The sequence below is a fragment of the Rhamphochromis longiceps genome, linkage group LG4 (genome assembly GCF_057381845.1).
Source record: "Rhamphochromis longiceps isolate RC_006_pf linkage group LG4, R_longiceps_female_GT1.1, whole genome shotgun sequence".
NCBI lineage: Eukaryota > Metazoa > Chordata > Actinopteri > Cichliformes > Cichlidae > Rhamphochromis > Rhamphochromis longiceps.
In genome coordinates, this window is record NC_140560.1 from 22,074,931 (window position 1) to 22,096,528 (window position 21,598).

General features: G+C 40.0%; 2 protein-coding genes across 2 annotated transcripts; both read right to left on the reverse strand.

The window, feature by feature from the left end:
* Nucleotides 1–44: 44 nt before the first annotated feature.
* On the reverse strand, nt 45–7,351 carry gaa (alpha glucosidase). The gene is made up of 19 exons (XM_085403809.1): nt 6,041–7,351; nt 5,563–5,714; nt 5,179–5,344; nt 4,913–5,009; nt 4,687–4,806; nt 4,362–4,480; nt 3,859–3,990; nt 3,553–3,663; nt 3,348–3,461; nt 3,143–3,227; nt 2,934–3,051; nt 2,469–2,602; nt 2,152–2,303; nt 1,776–1,924; nt 1,498–1,639; nt 1,240–1,338; nt 623–787; nt 337–489; nt 45–239 (listed from the first exon to the last, which is right to left on the reverse strand). The coding sequence occupies exons 1-19, from the start codon at nt 6,470–6,472 to the stop codon at nt 174–176; spliced, it is 2,706 nt and encodes a 901-aa protein (XP_085259935.1). The 5' UTR covers nt 6,473–7,351; the 3' UTR covers nt 45–173.
* A 3,259-nt stretch (nt 7,352–10,610) lies between these two features.
* On the reverse strand, nt 10,611–18,714 carry LOC146671563 (sterile alpha motif domain-containing protein 9-like). Its single transcript, XM_085403811.1, has 2 exons — nt 18,617–18,714; nt 10,611–15,918 (listed from the first exon to the last, which is right to left on the reverse strand). Exons 1-2 carry the CDS (start codon nt 18,645–18,647, stop codon nt 11,288–11,290), a joined length of 4,662 nt encoding a protein of 1,553 aa, XP_085259937.1. The 5' UTR covers nt 18,648–18,714; the 3' UTR covers nt 10,611–11,287.
* Between the last annotated feature and the right edge of the window lie 2,884 nt (nt 18,715–21,598).

A 21,598-nucleotide genomic window follows, 5' to 3' on the forward strand; every position in this document is an offset into this window, starting at 1 on the left:
GATATACCACGGTGGCTCCCGTGCTTTGATATTATCATGTCCTGTTTTGTTTTTTTGTTGTTGTTTTTCAACAAACCTGCTGATCCAAATTCCAGGCAATTTTGAAGAAGAGATGCAGCAAGTCTACGGTGCACAAAATGAGTGTTTTTTTCTTTTAAATGAAACTCAGTGTATTAGAGAACCCACTGGACCGTAAACACTTCTGACATGGGTAAGGCCAGACTAGTCACTGCTAAAACCTACGAGAAGAGACAGGGAGGAGAAAGACAAAAGTTTATTTGAGGCAAAGAAATGATGGAAGTAGTGGGGCTCATATGTTGCTGGTTAAAAGCTCACCTTGGTGTCAGTGCGATATGTAAAGTCCCTGACTTTCTCCCCATTTGCTAAAATGTAGCGAGGTGGTGAAGGCACCCCGAAAACCTGCAGCCCTCCCAGCACCAGACTGTCCAGTGCCCCATTCAGCTTTAGAGGGTTACTCACAACCTGAGACTGAAGTAAAGCCAGAGATGTGTGTGAAACACTGTCCCTCATTCACACTTTTTGCATCAAGCAGTCGTGCATCACAATGCATAGCAAAGTCTCTGCTGCTTTCCATATGGAAATATAAATAATCTCTACTTACCTGTTCAGCAGAGAAGATAACGTAGCAATAATTTTGCATTTCAAAAGTGTCGACGCTCTCGCCATCATCCCAAAACAAGTCGCCCCGGGCCCAGCCGCCCGCTGACAGCGCCACAGTCAGGAAGAAAGGGTTGTTGCGTGAGGCTGTGGTTGTCAAAGCAGGCTCCTGCGCAAGAAAAGGGAAGATCAAAGAAAATATGATGTTAAGTTACAAAACATCCTCTTTTCTTCCAAGTGTCTCAGCTAGTTTTGAACTTTAACACCTCATCTAGGAAGTCGTGACAGTAATGGGTCAACATTTGATCATAGAAACTGTGGATGAAAAGAGATTTCTCCCATGTAGCGAAATAATTCCTTCAAAGAGCTGTATTGCTTATAAAGAAAAGCATCACAGGGTGAAGTGATGTACTGATAACGACTACCGTAAATTGCATTGTCTGAATGAATAACTATCCAGTAAACGATGTGCTTTGCTTTGTTCTTTTATACTGAACTCAAGCATAACTTAACAAGCCCTTTTTAAAATCAGTTTTTCCATCAAACCTGTAAATTGTGTCTCCAAACAGAATCAAGATCTTCAAACATTTGCTTTTTTTCCCCCCTAAAACAAACACCCACCTGCTGGGGAATGATGTGTCCTTCCCTCACATGAACATTGATGGTGTCCAGAGGAGCTGGCAGGAGCAGGAACTGCCCTTTACTGTAGAAAGGCTGACCCTTGAGAGGCCAAAACACAACATAAGGTTGTAAATCCAGTAAACACTAATGTCACGTCCCTCCATGGTTCATACATGATTCATACATGATTTATTATTGTGTGGCTCATACATTCTAGTGGTGTTGTCAGAGACGGCTGAATATGACTGAGTGACTCACATTGTGCAGGCTGTACCAAGTGGCGGGGGGCAGGTATGCAGCCAGTTCTACAGCCCCTTGCTCTAAAACTGGACTAATAAGAAGTGAACTCCCCCACAGGAACTGTTTGTCTATGGTCCGACTGTTAGGGTCATTGGGAAACCTAAGAGCGATGGACATACAGGGAAGAGGAAAAGAAAGATGAAAAGTGAAATGAGATGGCCTAAATGGCTTTGTTTATGCATTACAATAGAGTACCAAAAAAGTAAGGGAAGAATAGCTATGAAGAGGACACACACTCCATGAATAGAGGTCTGGCCACAGTTTCAGCAGAGGCGTGTGCATGGTGGAAGAGTGTGTAAAGGAACGGCAGTAGGGAGTAACGGAGATACAGCGCACTCCGCATGGCTGCCTGGGCCCGCTGCCCAAACACATAGGGCTCTTGAGCCTGAGGGACAAGACAAACACACACACAGTGAAGAGATTGAGTTACTCCTTTTCAATAATAGATGAAACAGATGGACGTCTCTACATGACCCGAGAAAAGAAAAACATGCTGGATAAACCTCTTCTTCATCATATAACTCCCCCGACAGTTACTGTCACTAAACAGTTTGCACATGCATCTGAATTAACAGACCATAAACATAACCAGTATCAGCGTCCGTGTCTCACAGCATTGGGCTTGTCATTGTGGTTCCTCATAAATGGGTAGAAGGCCCCAAGCTGCATCCACCGAACGCACAACTCCTCAGTGGTGTTGCCTCCAAAGCCGCATATGTCCGCTCCCACCAGAGGGACCCCGAACAGGCTGAACTGCAGCACCGCTGGAGGGGACAGGTACAAAAGCTCCATTTAGGTCAATTCACTATTAAGCTGTGGTAACTTCAAAAATACATTCCAATTCTGATGTTTTGGGTCAATATTCTTACGAGATGAGAGGATCTCAAAAAGCCAGTTCATGTGACCTTTCAGAAATGACATTTCCTCACCAGGAATTGAGAATCTGAGCTGCTCCCAGTCACTCCTGACATCTCCTGTCCACACTCCAGAAAAGCGTCCGATGCCGGGGAAAGAGGAGCGTGACAGCACAAAGGGTCTCTTCCTCCGTATCTTCAGCAAAGCACTGAGGATGGGAACAAACCCCAGGATAAAACCCCCCCCCACAAAGAACAGCTACATGTACATAATCTGTAACACTGGGCACCATTATTCCAAATTCAAATTCTGAATCCTACAAGACATCACAGGAAGTGAGAAGTTATATAACCAGGTGGTAAAAGCATTCGATTTCTGTCATTTCATCTCAAATTATTGACTTTTTTATGCAACAATAAAATCACTGTTTCATAAAATTATCATGTTTACAAAGTGTTACTATATATTTATTACTCGTTCTTTCATCCACAACAAAACAACTAACTGTGCAACTGTGTCTAATCACATCCTGGCCCAACCTGTGTGTTGCATAAGCTTCTGTGAGTCCGTAAAGATTGTGCAGGTTGTAGTGAAATGACATCTTCTGCCGAGCCGACATACAGAGGGTTCCTGAGTTTAACCGTCCTCCAACGACACCTGTGTGTCGGAGAGTTTTGTAGAATAACATTTTGTCTTAAAAAAAAAACAACATAAAATCTGAATGTTTATGTGCTTTTAAATGTGTTACTTGGTGTGTATGGTGGGTTCTCAAGGTCACTGTCAGGACAGCCCTCCACCGAGCCCTGCACAAAACTGGCTGGTTCGTTCATATCCTGTGTGGAAAGAAAAACATGGAAAGCTATTTTTATTTGATAGTGTATAATAAATGTCCACATTTCAAAAAAGTCATGCACATTATTTGTGAATTACAACCCTGTCCTGTGTACACATACAATCCAGAGACCATCTACAGGAACTTTAGAGTGAAAATCTCTGATGCAGTCTTCCCACCATTGTCTGGTGTCTGGGTTCGTGAAGTCAGGAAAGGCTGTTGGGCCTGGCCAAACCTGCGTATACAGAATATGACAACCCCACATTTTCAGATAAAAAAAAATGCTACATACATATTGCCCCCCACCCACCCCGACCCTATCTCACCTTCCCTATCAGGATTTGCCCTGTAGCGTTTTTGATAAAGACATCTCTTTTAAGTCCATCATCAAAGGGAGGGTACATTCCTGGGGTGCTGCTGCTGCTTATCCCTGGGTCCTGTAACATAAACGAGGAGCCTCAGTCAAAACTTAGGACATTTTTGCTGCCCTCCACTGGAAAAATATGGTTAATACCTGCTTTTAGCTCCAGTGAAAGCAAGAACAAAAATGTTTTGTTTGCATCAAATTCAAATGCAAATGTATATATGTATATAGTAGTTTGTCAGGTCTTTTAAACACAAAGATGTCACACCAGAATAAGGATGTACTTCATGCCTCTCTTGTGAAACTCCTCCACCATTTCTGGCAGATCCCCGAATCTCCAGGGGTCAAAGGTGAATACCCTTCGCTTGTTTGCGTAATCCAGGTCATTCCATTGTACATCCTGTTGGTGAAAACGGTTAAATATTCTCAGGAAAAAGGCAGTTTAATGAAGACTCCAGCTGCCACATAAAATCAGTGAGTGCCTAAGACTTCTAAAGATATTTTCATTTAGTTAGACAGTTTGGCACATCAGCCACCTTATAAACAAATAATTAAAAAAGTAAACATTAAAATCATAAACATGAAAAACTGAGGACAAACTGCCTTCAATTCATTTTTTAACTATCATTAGAGTTACTGTTGTTACACATGGATCGTTAATGTTATCAATCTAAAATGAAAATTTAGAATGAAAAATAAAATTTTGAATACTTTCTTAAACAAATGTATAAAGCAAATGCACAGATGGAGAATCTTCTATGAATTTCATACCATCGGAAAGTTTTCATCATGCATGCTTTGTGCAACCTTTCGGGTCGTATTAGTGGTCGTGTAACCCCAGCGGCACAGATGAAAGCCCAGCGACCAATAAGAAGGCATCATAGGATAGCCTGGGGACAGATACATGATAACTCTGAAACACATAAATGCATTCCTTCTTTTTCTGATGCCCCAGGACTCGTTCAAATGCACAAACGCTCACATGCTTTTACAAATTACTATTTTCAAACTTCACATCTCTTGTAGTAAGTATACATGCTTATTACTGCATGGACATGTGTTAGTGAATGTCAGCCAGACAACTCATGCTGCATACCAATGATCTGAAGGTACTGTCGTATAACACTTTGAGGGTCAGGACCCAAGAAAATGTAGAGATCCAGGATTCCACCGGTGGACACCCAGGTGAGAGCAGGGGTCGGCTGTAGAATCACCTCTACAGAAACATTTGGGAAGTCAGTGAAATGGCATCAGATGCTAGAATCTGTTCTATGGAAAGTGAATTCAAAAAGTGTGGGATGTTGGATCAGAGAGCTCAGTACCAATTGCATTGCTATTTAGAAGGAAAACTCCATGTGCTAAGCCATCCTCTTCCTGTACTATGTAAAATGGGTGGGAGCCATAGAGGTTGGCATCAGCCTGTGGGGAAAGACAGTGTCAACATCATAAAGAAAGCTTACAAAAGACTCTTTAATATGAATGTCTGCTGCCAGACATATAGTCTAAATCGTTTGAGTATCGGTCCAGAAGGGGGCGCTCCTAACCTTTGAGTTTGACGACTGTTATTGAACCACTGCAATAGACTCACATGAGGTGCCATGTCTCTATTCCAGAGAGTCAGGGAAGTCCAGTTTAGATCCAAGAGGAGAGAGGTGTAATGTTCCCCAAGGCCAGACACAAAAGAAGAGGCCAGTGTGGTAGACAGCTGCAGGTACTGGTCAGCAAACAGCAGAGGAGCAACTGTGGTGTTCATACTAAACAGGCAGAGGATGTGTACAAACAAAAAATAAAGTGATTTAAACATATAAGTGAAATGAAAAAACTACCAGCACAAAATGATAAATATGAACAGAGATAACAGAGCAAATATGAACAAGCTGACTACATCAGAGTAAGTTATTGACTGACACTATGATGAAACTCACTATATAGTCCATCCTCAAATACATTAAAAATGAAGTGAACTACTCACATCACCCTTCCATTGGATTTCCGTCGCACCATAAAGCCAAATGGGTCAGACTGGTATTCAGTGGTATAGAGGACACTCTGTGTATTGGCTTTGCTCTGAGGAACACCGCCTGGCAGATGAACTTCATACCGCTGAGATGATGGGTCCTTTAACTTCATAGAAAAAAAAGGTTGATAACTATTTTTCTTTGAAATGACAAAGTATGTAAAATAATAGAGGGTCCAATACTCAGTTTTTTTTCAAACTGTGGTGCCTGTCCTACTGGTGGGACTCTTTATTTGTGTATTTCATTTGAAAATTACTGGAAAAGTCAGCATAAATATTCATTCCTGGGTTAATTCAAGGACATTCAAGACAAACGTGCTTTTATAAAATAGATTTGTTGGACTATTTCAAACATAAAAATAAAGCAAAATAAAATTAAAATATTATCCTTGACTGTGTTGTCTTGATCACATGTTTGGGGATGAATGCTTACTGTTAGGTGGAAACAGTCTGCTGTCTCTTGAATGTCATCTAGTCTTAGAGTGGAGATATCTTTGGGGAGGTAGGAGGGGCTGGCACGAGTCAGTGTGGCACCCTGACCCCGAGGAGTAGGTATGAGGGGTCCCATTTTATAGCCAGGATACACACGGGGGTAAAAGCACCAGGGTGGTCCTGCGGAGTCAAGCAGAGGGGCGTAGCAGCATCCTCTGTCCTCACACTCGCTCTGGCTGAGCAGTTTGTCCCTGCCACAGTCAAACCGATTATAAACAAGCCGTCCATGTGCCGTGATGTCATGTTGCTCATCCCGAACTGACCCAATCTGTAGTCGGGCTTCACTGGTGAAAAAGCGGTTCATGAACAAACAAGCTAATAAAGAAAATGCGAAGAGGAGCACGGCTACAGTGAAGTGAGACAACAGACCCATCGTGCATTGCTCAGTCTAAGGATCCTTAAATGAACTTTGCGCTGTCTTCATGAAAATATTCAGTGGTAGTAGGGTATGTAGTAGGTCATGTAGCTACATGTAGCAGTCCCAGTCCGGTGTCCAGCGGTTATCTGTTCCCTCTAATCAAATTATCCGCAGTGTCGGAAAATAGACATTGTTGTGAAGTTGCGACACATTAAATCAAGACGTCTACAGTGAATTAGGTTAACCATTAATAGCAAAAACAGCAACATGAAGGCTAACGCAAAACTAGGGCAAGCATACTGGGATAGTGATGGGTCGGTCGCGAACGAAATTGCTCTTAGAGCCAGTTCTTTGACGTGAACGACGCGAGCCGGCTCCTTGTCCCGAGCTGTGGATTTTTTTTTTTTGTTTTTTTTGTTTTGTTTTTTTCTTTCTCTCACCCTCTCTCTCGCACTTTTTTTCCGCTTCACTCAGCATGCGAGCCTTGTGCTTTACCCTGGGAAGAGGGGGGAGGGGCGGTAGCTACACTCAGTAGCACAGGAACAGAGCAGGAGGGAGAGAGAGAGAAAGAGAGCCAGGGACAACAACGTCACATTAGAAAGGTATAATAATCATCCACAACTATTTTCAGTTGCGGATGATAAAGGATTCAGAAAGTTTATTCATGCAGGTCCATATGACAGAGGATGTGCATGTTATTTTTGTTTTCATATTATAATTTATATTTAATTGTGTTATGGTTTGCAGTGTTTTGTGTTGTTTCACTTTAAATTTGTAAAAGGAAAAAGCTGAAAATTAAAATAGTTAAAAGTTGAAATGTGAATAGTTGATTTTTGTATTATATGATTCATTTATTATATTTTATGTGGAGTGAATAAATAAAAGTATATTTACGGTGGCCCCTACAGACAAAGCACATACAAACTTCAAATCACGTACGAACAGTGTTGGGGAGTAACGGAATACATGTACCGCCGTTACGTATTTAAAATACAAAATATGAGTAACTGTATTCCGTTACAGTTACCGTTTAAAAAGGTGGTATTCAGAATACAGTTACTTTGTTGAAATAAATGGATTACACTGCGGTACTTTCCTGTTTCATTTTGTCACGGGTCAGGACTGTTTGGGTTTTGTTTGACAGCTACGTTCTGTTGTTCCAGGCGGCAGCGTTACGGTTGCCATGGTTACAGGGCGACGCTCTCTCTCTCTCTCTGCGACTGTGTGTTTCCTGGGTGAGAGAGCGCCTTTTCGTTGTTGTTGTGCTAAGCTAACAGGCAGAATGCTACAAGCATAGCTCTAAAGAATGTAGCATCATGGGCAGTGTAGTCCGTGCTGCAGGGAGAATGGACTGCCATACACGTTATGGGTCTGTGAGCGCGAGGAGGAAGAAAAAGGGGAGTGGAAAGGTACGAGTTGTCATCGAGGAAAAACGGGAGCTGGAAGCATGTAAATATAATAATAACCACTGCAGCCAAGAAGAGTGCCTGAGGAGCCCAGTTGTAAGTAAGCTATTAAGACTCGACTGTACACCATGTTCGTGTTTTCCTCCGAAAACAATAAGTTCTGTTGGAGCAGCCTTTCAACGCCTCTCTCTGTCTCTCTGTCAAGAAAAGTTGACCCACACAACAAAGTAAAGCTATTTTTCGGCTACGAGCCGACAGGGACCCCGCCGTATTAGTCAGAGGTCCCTTTACTACAGTTCGGAGTCGCGGACCTTCAGTAACAGTAATAAATCACACAGCAATAGTACATTCACGTTGTTGTAAAAAGCATGATAATATATTAAGTAATCCAAAGTATTCAGAATACGTTACTGTCATTGAGTAACGTAACGGAATACGTTACAGAATACATTTTGGGGCATGTATTCTGTATTCTGTAATGGAATACATTTTAAAAGTAACCTTCCCAACACTGCGTACGAACCCTGAAGCACGTACAAACTCCAAAACACGTACAAACTCAAAAACACGTAAAAACCCCAAAACACGTAAAAACTCCAAAACACATAAAAACACGTACAAACTCCAAAACATGTAAAAACTCCAAAACATGTAAAAACACGTACAAACTCCAAAACACGTACAAAAGACAACAGAAGTGCTCCAGGATGATAGGCGCAGTGTTGAGCTTTTGTTACCTAGTGGCTATACAAGCCAGCAAGTACCAACGACTGGATTTGGTATGTGGCAATAACAGGTAAATGAACTTTTTTTATTTTTATTATTTGACTATATATGAATGCTTGTGTATAAATACACAAACAATACACATATGCTTTCATGCTTTCAATTGTGTAATTTCAGTAATCTAGGATTGCTCTGTTTTGGAAGTTCAGTTCATGCTAGAAATGTGTTTTGGAGTTTGTACGTGCTTTTTGGAGTTTGTACGTGTTTTGTCTAGGGGCCACCGCATATATTTATATATAAACATATATAAATAAAACCACTTTTTTTTACATTAGTAATTCCTTTTGTGCGTAATATTATTGTTAATAATAAATTAATTAAAGCAACAAAACAACCTGAAGAGCTGGTTCGGAGCCGAAAGAGCCGGCTCTTTTTAGTGAGCCGAACCGAAAGAGCCGGTTCTCTAAAAAGAGCCGGAAATCCCATCACTATACTGGGACAAAAGTGATCAAAATAGCAATAGTTTAGATGAAAAACAGAAACCAGATGGTTATCTTTTATCATTAAAAACATTAATTATATTTCATAAAATAATTATAACTTACCTCCAAATCTGTTTTCTGTATTGTACAAATGAGCAGTGGCAGTTACAACCCAAGTTCCAGAAAACATTGGGACATTATTAAAAAGGTGTATAAAAACAAAGTTTAATGATTTGCAAATCTCATAAACTCATATTTTATTCACAATAAAACATAGAAAACAAACAAAATATTTAAATTAGAATAACATAATGGGCACGACACAAGTCTTGAAAAGTAAGTGGCACTGAAAAGAGAAAGCTGGAGAAACATTTTGCAGCTAACTAGGTTCACTGGCAGCAGTAACATGACAAATATAAAAAGAGCATCTCAGAGTTTCTCAGAAGTATAGAAACCAGAGATTTACCAGTCTTAAAAACATATAAAAAAATTACAGAATAATGTTCCTCAATGCAGAAAATTTTAATTTGAGTATCTCCTCAAGCCCGTGATGTAATGGCATTGTCCCATTAAGTCTGCGTTATTAGGTGATATTTGTTCCACTGTGAAATAATTCTTTTAGTTTGAGCAGAACTGTAGAAGCTGAAACTGAAAAAAGAAGTTTAATGTATTTAGTTCATTATTATTATTTTTATATATTATAAGGACATAAAAATGCAGAACTGGTGTTTGATGTTTTCTTTTTTCTCACTGATGAAGTCTTTGCTTGTTTCATCACAATGATTGACCGTCAGAATCTCCAGCGAGTACATCTGTTCCTCTACATGTGTTTCGAGAAGACACGTCCCTTCCACAAAGACCGGCAAGTGTTTGGTGAAACACACTTTCATAGGTTGTATATGTTGCAGAGTTGCATTAATGTGACTCATTTTCATTCCAACAACACTGGAATTGTCTACAGCTTCTTTCCCACATGAACCCTCTGCAAAGCTTTGCCATTTCTGGAAGTTTTTCTCTGATTCACAGATGCAGGTGATGTATTCATGACCTTCCATGTCTGTCAAAAACTCATAGAAGGTGTGGAAGAGTGGTTTCTCAACTGGTGATTATAATAGAAATATGACGTGGAATGTACCTTTTGGCAAAATCTGTTTACAGATCAAAGACACAGACTCTCGGAGTAAAGTCATTTTTGTTTTGATCCAAGTCAAAACAAAACAAAAAAAGCAAGAATGATAAGGCTTTGATAGAGATTATGAAAAAAATGCAATACATTTTGTTTTTTGGTACATTAACAGCTTCTAACTTCCATTTTTCCCATTCTGATTTCCTTCAGGACCCACATTTTTTCTAAGATAGTTAACTCAAAGGTGCACAGTTCTTCATGTTACTTTTGCATTTATGCATCATGCAATAGACAAAACTTCTCACATACTTCATGAATTATCAGTCCCACACCCTCTGATGTAATGGAAGTTCATCTTCCAGTTAAGTCTGCATTAAAAGCTGACAGTTGTTCCAATGTTAAATCATAATTTTATTTTAAGCTGGAGTGGAGATATCAAATTGAGAAGAAATGTCAAAGAATCAACAACAGAATAAATGGAAAAAGAGTTTAATGTATTAATTTTTTCTCTTTTTCTTTACATGTTTTAAGAACACTTATAATGTAAAATGGAACACAATTTGACAACCATTGATATTGCTATGCATTCTGAATGGTTGCACGTTAGGTTTGCTTACATAAACATGTATAAGACACCTTGTAAAATCAGTGTACAAATGGTCAGCCAAGTATGAACTTCAGTCCTTCTAAACTATAAGTACAAACAGGAAAACAGAGGAATTCAAAAACAACCAGAACCCTAAAAAATTACATTTAACAAGCTAAGGAATACATTTGTATTAATTTGTAAATTCAGAGTAAATATATAATTTTTTTTCCTTTATATAGTACACTTAAAAAGAACAATTTTAAGCTGAAATGACCCCAAAGTGCTTTCTAGGTGAGGCCAATATTATAACAAAGCAAGTTCAGTTGTATTTTTAAGAACCTTAAATACCTTCACGAATATAATCATGTTTTAAGTTTTGTTTTTTGACCAACTGACTAACAGTATAAAGCTTGTGGGTTTTTCAGTCATCATCCACAATCTTTTCTTTCCCTTTGGAGTAAGCTGGATTCTAGGCCCACGCTTCAGCAAGTTGACAACCAACTACTTTTTCACAAGGATGTTGCAGGCAACAGGGCCTCTAAAGGTGAACCCCAGGTAGAAGGTGATGTTTTCATTACTATGAGGCACTGAAGGTACATAGAGAGGCAGGATATTGAACTTCTTTTTCTTAGGACCTTCAAGATAAACCACACGATCTTCAGTCCACCCAGAAACCCGCTTCAGCATTGTGGCAATCTCTGGCATCTTCCATGCCTCACCACTAAACCACTTCATGCGTTTCTCAGTGACTGAGAACCACTTGGTGATTCTTTCAAACTTTTTCTTGTGAACAAACTTGTCCAATCCATTCCCATTGCCCAGAAAAAAATGGCTATAAATCCTTCTCTTCCGCTGAGGAATGTCTTTCATCTTGCTCCAGTAACCCTTTTCAAGGTGTTCAACTGCTGATTGTACAATTTCATATTTGGTTTCTTTCTCATGCTCTGTGTCGTCATCCTCTGGCCAGAATAGCAATGTAAGCAAGAACAGGGCACTTGGCAAACATTTCCTTTTATCAGATGGAAACTGACAACAAAGTGCTTGTAGATCTTTCAAATGAGCTACCTTGTGAGTTTGCGGTGACAGGCAGTTCAGAGAAATATGGGCCACAATGTAATTGACAATGTCCCTTTGACCGAATTTGGCTTTTAATGGATTACTGGGGTAGAGAGAAATTATATGCTCTAGAAGTTTTACTGCATCCCTCTGATCAGTTAGCTTGGAAAGGATGGATGTTATATTGCCGCCACCAAGATGATAGATGATCATGCGTTTTTGGAAAGGAGTGAGGTTGGCTGGGATTGCTTTACCATGCTGTAGGACTGCAGTGGAATACGCTTCACTGAAGTACTTTCCATACTCAGAGGATTTTTTTGCCAGCCATGTCAGTGGATGGCTTATTTTCTCCTCGGGACTTTCAGGTGTTTCTTCTTCATCTGTACCAATGTCTGTCTGGAAGTAACTCAGGTCCTCTGAAATCCACTCCAATGCATCCTGCATTGTCTTGTGAAGTTTTTTCAAACGGTTATGGAATGGTTCCCAAACATCTTCAACTTCCTCTGGGATGTAATCAGTTAACAGGTACTTCATACATTCTGCATGGCCATTGGATCTGTTTGCAAACACTTGTAATGAAGAAATCAGTTTGAGCAGGCTGCACCCAACCTCAACTTCGTGAAAAAATCCTGAAGTGTTGACATTTTCCATATCAGCATCAGCTGCTCTCTCACATTCTTGAAAACACTCAAGTGCTTTCAGTGCAGTTTCCACAGCATCTGCTGTGTTTTGCACCGTCTTTGGTACATTTTCAATTGCTTTACATTTTGCTTGGAACCATTTCTTATATACCTGTCCCTTTGTGTCAAGTATATAAGAGTTGTTGGGCAGCTGTTTAGCTGCTGTCTCTGCCCAGTGTTTAGCCTCTTCAAACTTTTCATAAGTATAATGAAGACGAGCAAGTTGTTGTGCAAAGAATGGATCATTATGGAAACGCTCGAATGCTTCCTTGAGCAACTCAATTGCTTTGTCCGGGCTTTTCTCATTTTCACACACATGCTCAATGAAAGGAGAGAAAAAGCTATCATATTTATCTCCTTTGCTTATCCTGGATCTCCGAATGAAAAGTTGTCTCAAAATTGTGAGATACTCATCGCTTCCAAATCTGTGCTCAAAGAGCACATCCTCGTGGAGCAAATCCATCGCCAAACTGCTTTGAGTTTGTTGGGGTCCCAGAAGTTGTTGAAGAATTTCTTTTGCAACAAGTGGGTGGATGATTCTGATTGATTCAATGTGCGTCTTGTCATCTCGAAGGTGCAAGAAGACTAGCTTAGCCTGATCACTTGGAGATCTCTCAAACTCGTAGTGGCGAAACCTCTCCAAGTGGATCGTTAAGGCAAGCAAAGCTTCACAGTGCGATTGAGAGATGAAAGAGTTTTGAACATATGTGTTCAGCAATGCTACATAGTGAATGAGTCGAGTGACAACAGAGTGACGGTCAATGTCTTGGAGCAGATGTTTCACAAACTGATGAACGTAAACCTCACTGAATCCTTCACTCATCAAAACAAATGTCAGAATGAATTGAGGTTCATATCTTTCCTCGAGTGCCTGCCGTTTTCCAGAAAACGTTCTCTTCTCTTGATCAGATAGTTTATGAGTGACAGACACATTCTGTAAAGGAGACTCCTTGCATTTTTTCTCTGGATCATGGGAGCGTCTGCAGCTCAACAAAATGAAACATAGAGTACCATACTGGATTTGTTTTTCGTTTATGGCACCCTCTAGTTCATACCTGAGCTCATCTAGATATTCCTTGTCTGAGTCTTCAGTGAGGAGCAGCACAGGAAGACATCTCTGTGGATCCTTTTCTTCATATTCTCTTAGTTCAACTGCATGTTGTGCAACAACAGAAACTGGATATGAGGGCTTCACAACTGCACACCTTAGACTTTTTCTGTTGTTCCACAGCACTTGTCTTGCCACAGTGCTTCCACCACTTCCTGGGTGATGGTAGATGTTTATGATATTCACTGGAGTCTGGTCTGCATTATATTTCAAGGCATCGTTGAGAAGTTTGGAAGTATTGTGATAAGCATCTCTTTCAATGACGTCTCCAGCATATTTGTTCTCAGCAAGCCAGAAATTCAACCAGGTCACTCTCCCACCATGGTAGAACTGGCGCTCAATGTTTTCTTTTTCCTCATTGATGAATTCTTTGCATGTTTCATCACAATGATTGACCGTCAGAATCTCCAGCGAGTACATCTGTTCCTCTACTTGTGTTTCAAGACGACATGTTCCTCCCACAAAGACCGGCAAGTGTTTGGTGAAACACACTTTCATAGGTTGTATATGTTGCAGAGTTGCATTAATGTGGCTCATTTTCATTCCAACAACACTGGAATTGTCTACAGCTTCTTTCTCACATGAATGCTCTGCAAAGCTTTGCCACTTATGGAAGTTTTCCTCTGATTCACAGATGCAGATGATGTCTTCATGGCCTTCCATGTCTGTGAAAAACTCATAGAAGGTGTGCAAGAGTGGTTTGTCAACTGGTGATGTTAATAGGAATATGACCTGGAATGTACCTTTTGGCAAAATCTGGTTACAGATCAAAGACACAGATTTTTTAAATTGAATCATTTTTGTCTTGATCCAAGTCATTTCGTCACATGAAGTTTCATTTCCTTTGAAGTCAGTGCGGCCATTGCAAAAGATCCAACTAGTTTGATCAAATAAATGCAGATGGTTTGTGAATTCTTTGATGCTTGTGCCAGTGGATATTCTGTAGCTTTGCAAAAAATGCATGTTTGCAGCACGGTACTCAAGGTATCTACTGCAAAGACCTGATATCTTTGAGTCTGGGTCAAAGTCAAACACGCAGAAAATATTCATGTTAATCAGCCAGTCAATGTTACAAAGGTCATCAGGTTTGAATTTGTTTGTTACGAGTATGAACCATTTTTCCTTTTCAATGGATTTCTTACCACTGGTCATCAGCGTGGTGAGTTTCCTTCCAAGGTCTTGACACACTTCTGGAGCAATAAGGAAATGATTTTTTTCTGCTTCTTCTCTTTGAGCATCACGATCTTTGACTCTTTGGTAAAAGTCACTTAGGTCCTTGTCACTCACTGGCTCCGTTTTTGAACCCACTCTTCGCAAAATAATCTCTTTCTCAAACTCTACTTTGTTTGTTGATTCTTTGAAGTTTGGCAGATGGACTGCATACACTTTGTTCTTGACAATACTTATTAATGGCACAATGTCAACCTCTACCACATATCGCTTTTCTGTACTTTGTCGATCTATAACCTCAATGAACCTTGGCGGTCGCACACACTGGCGTATGTGTTCTGTGTTAGAGTTGAAACTCCTTTCAATATAGTCCAAAGCATCGACATAAATACCCGTGTCTGTTACAGGGATACCAGTTATCTCACCGTGCACATATTCTCCATCCTCCTTGCTGTCCATCACACCAAAGTGTATTGTGCCATTTGATCTGATATTCATACAACCAGCTGCAAATTTAAGAACCTCTTTGGCAAACTTAGCTTGGAGTCTTGTGCGACCCAATGTAGCAGCTACAGCAAAAGACTTGAATTCGTGGCATGGCGATATCAGATTAAAAGCACCTGATCCAGGCTGCAGGATGCTGTGTTTCACATATAAAAAATCAATCCCTTCTTGATCAAATGGCCTTGGTTTACAGTCTTCCTTTGAGATTAACACACATTGTTCCTGAGAAGCGTGGTTCTCCTCAAAGACATCTTGTTCTGTCTCTGTAGTTTGTGCTGGAGGACCATCACTTACTGTTGAAAGAGACTGAACCAATTTCTGACTCCTCTTTTCCTCAAACTCAGTTCTTTTGGAACCAGTAGTTTTTTTCTTTTCTTGACATTTTTGCTGGGAGTTGATAAGCTCATCTCTTCTCTGAATAATCAAATGAGCAGGCCCTGACTTCATGTAGATTTTTGTTTTTAGAAAGTCCCCATTTAGTGCAAGTAGGATTTGTCCATTTACTTCTTCTTCATGGAGCTTTTCTACGTACTGTTCCTTCACTCCAATTGATCTTAGCCAGGTGCTTACTTCAGATTCAGTCCAATTCTTGGGTGACTGCTGAGGTGTGTCAGCTGCGAAAGGACAAAAAAGCAGAACAAAACATGAATTACCCTATGCATAAAAACATCAGTTAAATAATATGTGTGACAATAACTTTTTTTATTTATGACAAAAACTGACAATATATTATACTGCTTCTTTATTTTGAAATTCCTTGTATATTAAAACATTTTTTCGCCGTTCCGCCTAATCGCATTATGTATGTGGCGAGAGGCAAGCTGCATACACAGACATCCTTTTATAATAGCCCCTGTGCCATAGATGTGACATAGGCTTCATTCTATGAGAGCCCAGGACACAAAGAATTGGTTGCTTTTCCTAAACCCCTGAGTCCTGTTTAGCTAAATGCATAATGCGCAGACAGGACAAAGTGAATTAAGCCGCCTCTGGCTCTAATCAGCAAATGGCCGGTGGATGAAAAGCTGATAGCTCCAATGGTAGACTCCCTAACCTTAGACACAAAGGTAGGCTTAGGGCACAGAGCCACCTTTCTATAATTTGGGAAAAACTGCAGACAGGAACTGTGCATAGAGGTTCGCCTGGCCAAACCTCTATGCACAACTGGTGCACTATTTCTGTATTGAGTGCCCATTCTCCATAAAGAAGATCTGGAGAGCAGATCTGCAGCAGTTTTCAGTGCCTACCAGCCCAGTTAAATACAAGTTCTTAATGAGACCAGCTTTCTGTTGCGAAACAGAGCAACCATTTGACCTGCTTCAACACACCAAGTGTGTTGAAGCAGGTCAAATGGTTGCTCTGAACTGCTTCAACACACCTGGTGAAAACCCTTGGGGCAAGGGCCGATCCCAAATGGAGGGTTTGATATTTGTAGGCTATGCCCTGGAAGACAAACCTTAGGAATTTCCTGTGTGCTGGACTAAAGCTTATGTGGAAATCATTCTGTAGATGTGAACCAGTCACTCCATCAAATAGATCAAAACAGCACATTTTGTGTTAACATTCTAAATTTGTAGTTTCTGAGATGAGAATTGAGGGAGCGTAAATCCAGAATGGGACAGAATGAGGAAATATCTGGAATAAAAGTCTAGATTAATTTCCTCTTATTGCCACTCGGCTAAAGAGAGAGGAGATTTTGCTCTCTAAAGCCTTTGTGGCTTCCCCTGTAGCAACTGAACCCACGCCACTGAAAGTGGGTAGTTTTGTTGCAAACTGTAGTCTGTAATCCCTGGCAACAGTTGTTAACACCCATGGATTGACTGCACATGCATCTCTGGCAGCTAATGGACCTGGGGGATGTCTCAGGTGACAGACTGACCTCCACTTTCAGATTTTTTTTGTAAACATCCTTGACTCTATGCCTGGCTGTGGCTGTGGTAGTGGCGTTTTTATTTATTTTTTTATCGCCCATAGAGGTCCAGAGAATAAGATCAGTGACGATAAATATCTCCACCCAAACTGTAGGAGTACCTTTATCCAGCAGGTGGCCCAAGTCCCGAAACAGCTCAGCCTGGTAGGCTGAGAGCAGGGGGAAGCAGTTTGAAGATGACTTTGAAGATGATGGAGAGGGGACAGCAGCACTAATACAGAACTGTCAGATTAGCATCTATAGGAATGTCTGAATTTAGCAGATTTAATGAGCTCTTTTGCCAACACTATATCTTCATTGTGCATTGATATTCTGCTTGTAAATAATGATATCTAACTATGTCACACATGGCTCAAGCCTTTTTAGATGTTTTTTTTGTTACTAATATTTGAATACACTTTGTGGGGAAAAAAAAGATGTAAGCCTGTGATTCTGAGCTTACAAACAACTGATCTTTTTTTCTCACAGGACAGCCACTGCAAATATATGCTTTACAGAAGATTATGTATATTATGTATATATATTATTTTTACTTTTGAAACTTTATGTACAATTTTCTAATAATACCTTTATGTGTATTGAGGTGTTTTCATAGTATTTTATTGCCTTTTCCTAAAAGAATGGTTTGAAAATTCCCCCACAACTTGTCATTTTCAGCTAATAATAAATCCTACTATATTAACAATACTTTATTAATAATAATAATAATAATGAATACCTACTATATTTTTGGTAATATAGTAGGTATTTATTCAACTAAAGAAGCTGTAACATTTAAAAGTTCTTAAGCCAGGAAGAAGGACAATATGGTGAAGATGTGAAGATGTCCATGTAAAGTGCATACATCTAAATATGTTTTAATCTGACTTAATTTTGTCATGTTAAGTTGGTGTAGTAGAGCAGTGGTACCGGTCGTTTGGTACCGGGCCCCGAGAGTTGAGGCTCAGGTGTGAAATTTATGGTTTTCAGGGTTTTTCAGAGTTTTTATTGTTAACTTGGTTTCCCTGGGTCTTTTCCCGTGTTTATGTGAAATGCTTACGCATTTTACTATAGCAACCAGAGAGCATGTTGTATTTATCCGTGACACCTTAAAGGCCGGTCGGTGAAAATATTGTCTGACATTAAACCGGTCCGTGGCGCAAAAAGGGTTGGGGACCGCTGTAGTAGAGGATGATGTTTGTACTAAAGCAGTTACCATAGCCCAGATTTAGCAAATAGTTAGTCATTTTCAGCTGTCTGGTTATTATACACTGATGATAAAGCCAGTTAAACATGGAATGTTTAAAACAACAAAATACAATTAGTCTACAGAAACCTAAAAGTATCATGTATGTAAAAGAAAAAGAAAAAAAAGGGATCTCATAAAAACAAACTTCACTCACCCATGATTTCCTTTCTTGTTTTGTCACACATCAGTATTGGTTTTTACTTATCATCACATTCCATCTGTCAAAAAGAAAAACCGTCACATTAAGTCCTGTATTATTTTTGCTGGGTCATTTATGTTGTCAAATTTTATCATTAACTTTTGAAACTGGAACTGACTATAACTTTAGTAAATTTTATCTTTCCTGATAGAGTTATTGTACCAAATGTCTCCTGAATCCAATGCGAAATACTGTCAGATTTTACATTAGAATTTACACATTACAAATATTCAAGAATAGAGCTTACTGATATAGGATCTTTAAGGCAGAATACTAGAGAAAAAAAACTCACGCAGTGTTGTGTAATTTATTATTAGACACTAATGTATAGTATAAGGTGCATGTTAACCTTCATCTGATGAACATATTTTGCATTCATGGACTACCAAAGGTAATTAATGTCGTCTAAGAAAACATAGATTATTATTATTTTTGCTACTTTTTGTTTCTTTACATATTTTGTCAACCAAAAATCTGTACTAGTTTTCATTTGCATTTTAATGATGAACTAATCTGGGTCATTTAGACTCCAATATAAAATAACTGAAATAAAAACACAACCAGGCAGCCCAGAGTCAAAATCTATCCAGTGTGCTGGGTCTACCCCGAGGCCTTCTCACAGTGGAACATTCCTGACAGACGGAAGGGGTTCGGACGTCTGATCGGACGTCCGAACCCCTTCAACTGGCTCTTTCCAATAAAGAGGAGCAGCAGCTATACTCTGAGCCTTTCCCGAATGACCAAGCTCCTCGTCCTATCTCTAAGCTAACTGCTGTCGCTTTTGTCTGCAGTCTCATTCTTTCAATCACTATCCACAACTCATGATCATTGGTAAGGGTAGGAATGTAGATGGACTGTAAATCGACTGTTTCCCGCTCGCACTTCACCACCGCAAACCAGTACAGTGTTGCTACTGATGCTGCACTAGTCTGTCTGCCAGTTACCCAGCTCTCCTCTCAGCCTCCCCTCACTGGTAAACAAGACCTTAAGAAACTCTGCTTGGGGCAGCAACTCATTCGCAACGCACACTTCGCCCTTTTCCCAACTAAGAGCAATGGCTGCAGATTTGGGGCTGTCGATTCTGTTCACAAACACTTCACACTCAGGTGACACTGTGACCACTAATCTCTCCAACCTCTACTTCCTGTCTGCGCCTAGAAATTTTCAGTTCATTTTAATTCTATTCTATTGAAATAGCATCAAAATCACACCAACAATGGTTAACTAAGAGGCACAGAGAGTGGAGTGTTGAAGGTAAATTGCTACGCACCATCTGATATCCTCTGATATCCTCGTGTCGGTGTTGTTCCCACATCATCATAATAAATGTTGTGTCAAGTTTCAACATTGCAAGTGACCAATCACATTGTTGTGACGTCATACTTTTGCGACTTTGGAAAAAAACGCCTTAAAAAAAAAAAACAAAAAAAAAAGAATCTACTTAACGTGCGTAGTGATGGGATTTCCGGCTCTTTTTAGAGAACCGGCTCTTTCGGCTCGACTCACTAAAAAGAGCCGGCTCTTTTGGCTCCCAACGGGCTCTTCAAGTTGTTTTGTTGCTTTAATTAATTTATTATTAACAACAATATAAAATTGTGCACAAAATGAATTCCTAATGTAAAAAACAACTCTGTTTTTATTTATATGTGTTTATATATAAATATATATTGGAGTTTGTAAGTGTTTTGGAGTTTGTATGTGCTTTGTCTGTAGGGGCCACCGTAAATATACTTTTATTTATTCACTCCACATAAAATGTAATAAATAAATCATATGATACAAAACCCAACTATTTACATTTTAAACTTTTAACTATTTAAATTTTCAGCTTTTTCCTTTTAAACAAATTTAAAGTGAAACAACACAAAACACTGCAAACCACAACACAATTAAATATAAATTAATATATGAAGACAAAAAGAAGATGCACATTCTCTGTCATATGGGCCTGCAGGAATAAACTTTCTGAATCCTTTATCATCCGCAACTGAAAATAGTTGTGGATGATTATTATACCTTTCTAATGTGACGTTGTTGTCCCTGGCTCTCTTTCTCTCTCTTTCCCTCCTGCTCTGTTCCTGTGCTACTGCGAGTGCAACTACCGCCCCTCCCTCCTCTTCCCAGCGCAAAACACAAGGCTCGCGTGCGGAGTGAAGCGGAAAAAAGGGCGAGAGAGAGGGTGAGAGAAAGAAAAAAAAAAAAAACAAGGCTCCCAATAAGGAGCCGGCTCTTGTCGTTCACTTCAAAGAGGCGGCTCTAAGAGCCGTTTCGTTCGCGACCGACACATCACTAAACGTGCAAGAAACCGCCTCTGTCCGCCAATCCAGCAATTCGTTGCATTTCCGGATACTGTTCTTTAATAAACGGTAAGCACTATACATAATGTCCTTGCAACATTGGAATTTCATAAATGAATGAATCACTTGGCTTGCAAAAGTATGATGTCACAACAATGTGATTGGTCCCTTGCAATGTTGAACCTGGAACAACATTTATTATGATGATGTGGGAACAATACCAACACGAGGATATCAGATCATCTATCAATTGCTACAGGCTTACACACCAGTTTCAGATAGGAGAGACTGCCTTGGCCTTGTGTGTGGGGGGGTATAACCGGGTCTATAGACGTCAATGGCAGTGGGGAGTTACCTGATTTGAAAATGGCTGGCAGTGAATGAGTTAAGACCATGCTTCCTCCTCACCGTCACCCAGCCTTCTTGTTTCCCTGGCTGCTTGGGACAATCTGCTGGGGGACAGCTAGCAGGGGCCTACTCTACCTTCGCTATCATTTCCCATTTCAGTGACCTGGAAAGATAAAGAGATTGAGCAGAAATTATGAAAAACCATTGCCCTGACTGACCAGGGCTCCTCGTTTATATCTCACACACTAAAAGAACTGTGTGCGGGGGTGGGGGGCTAGGTGGTGGAATGTAT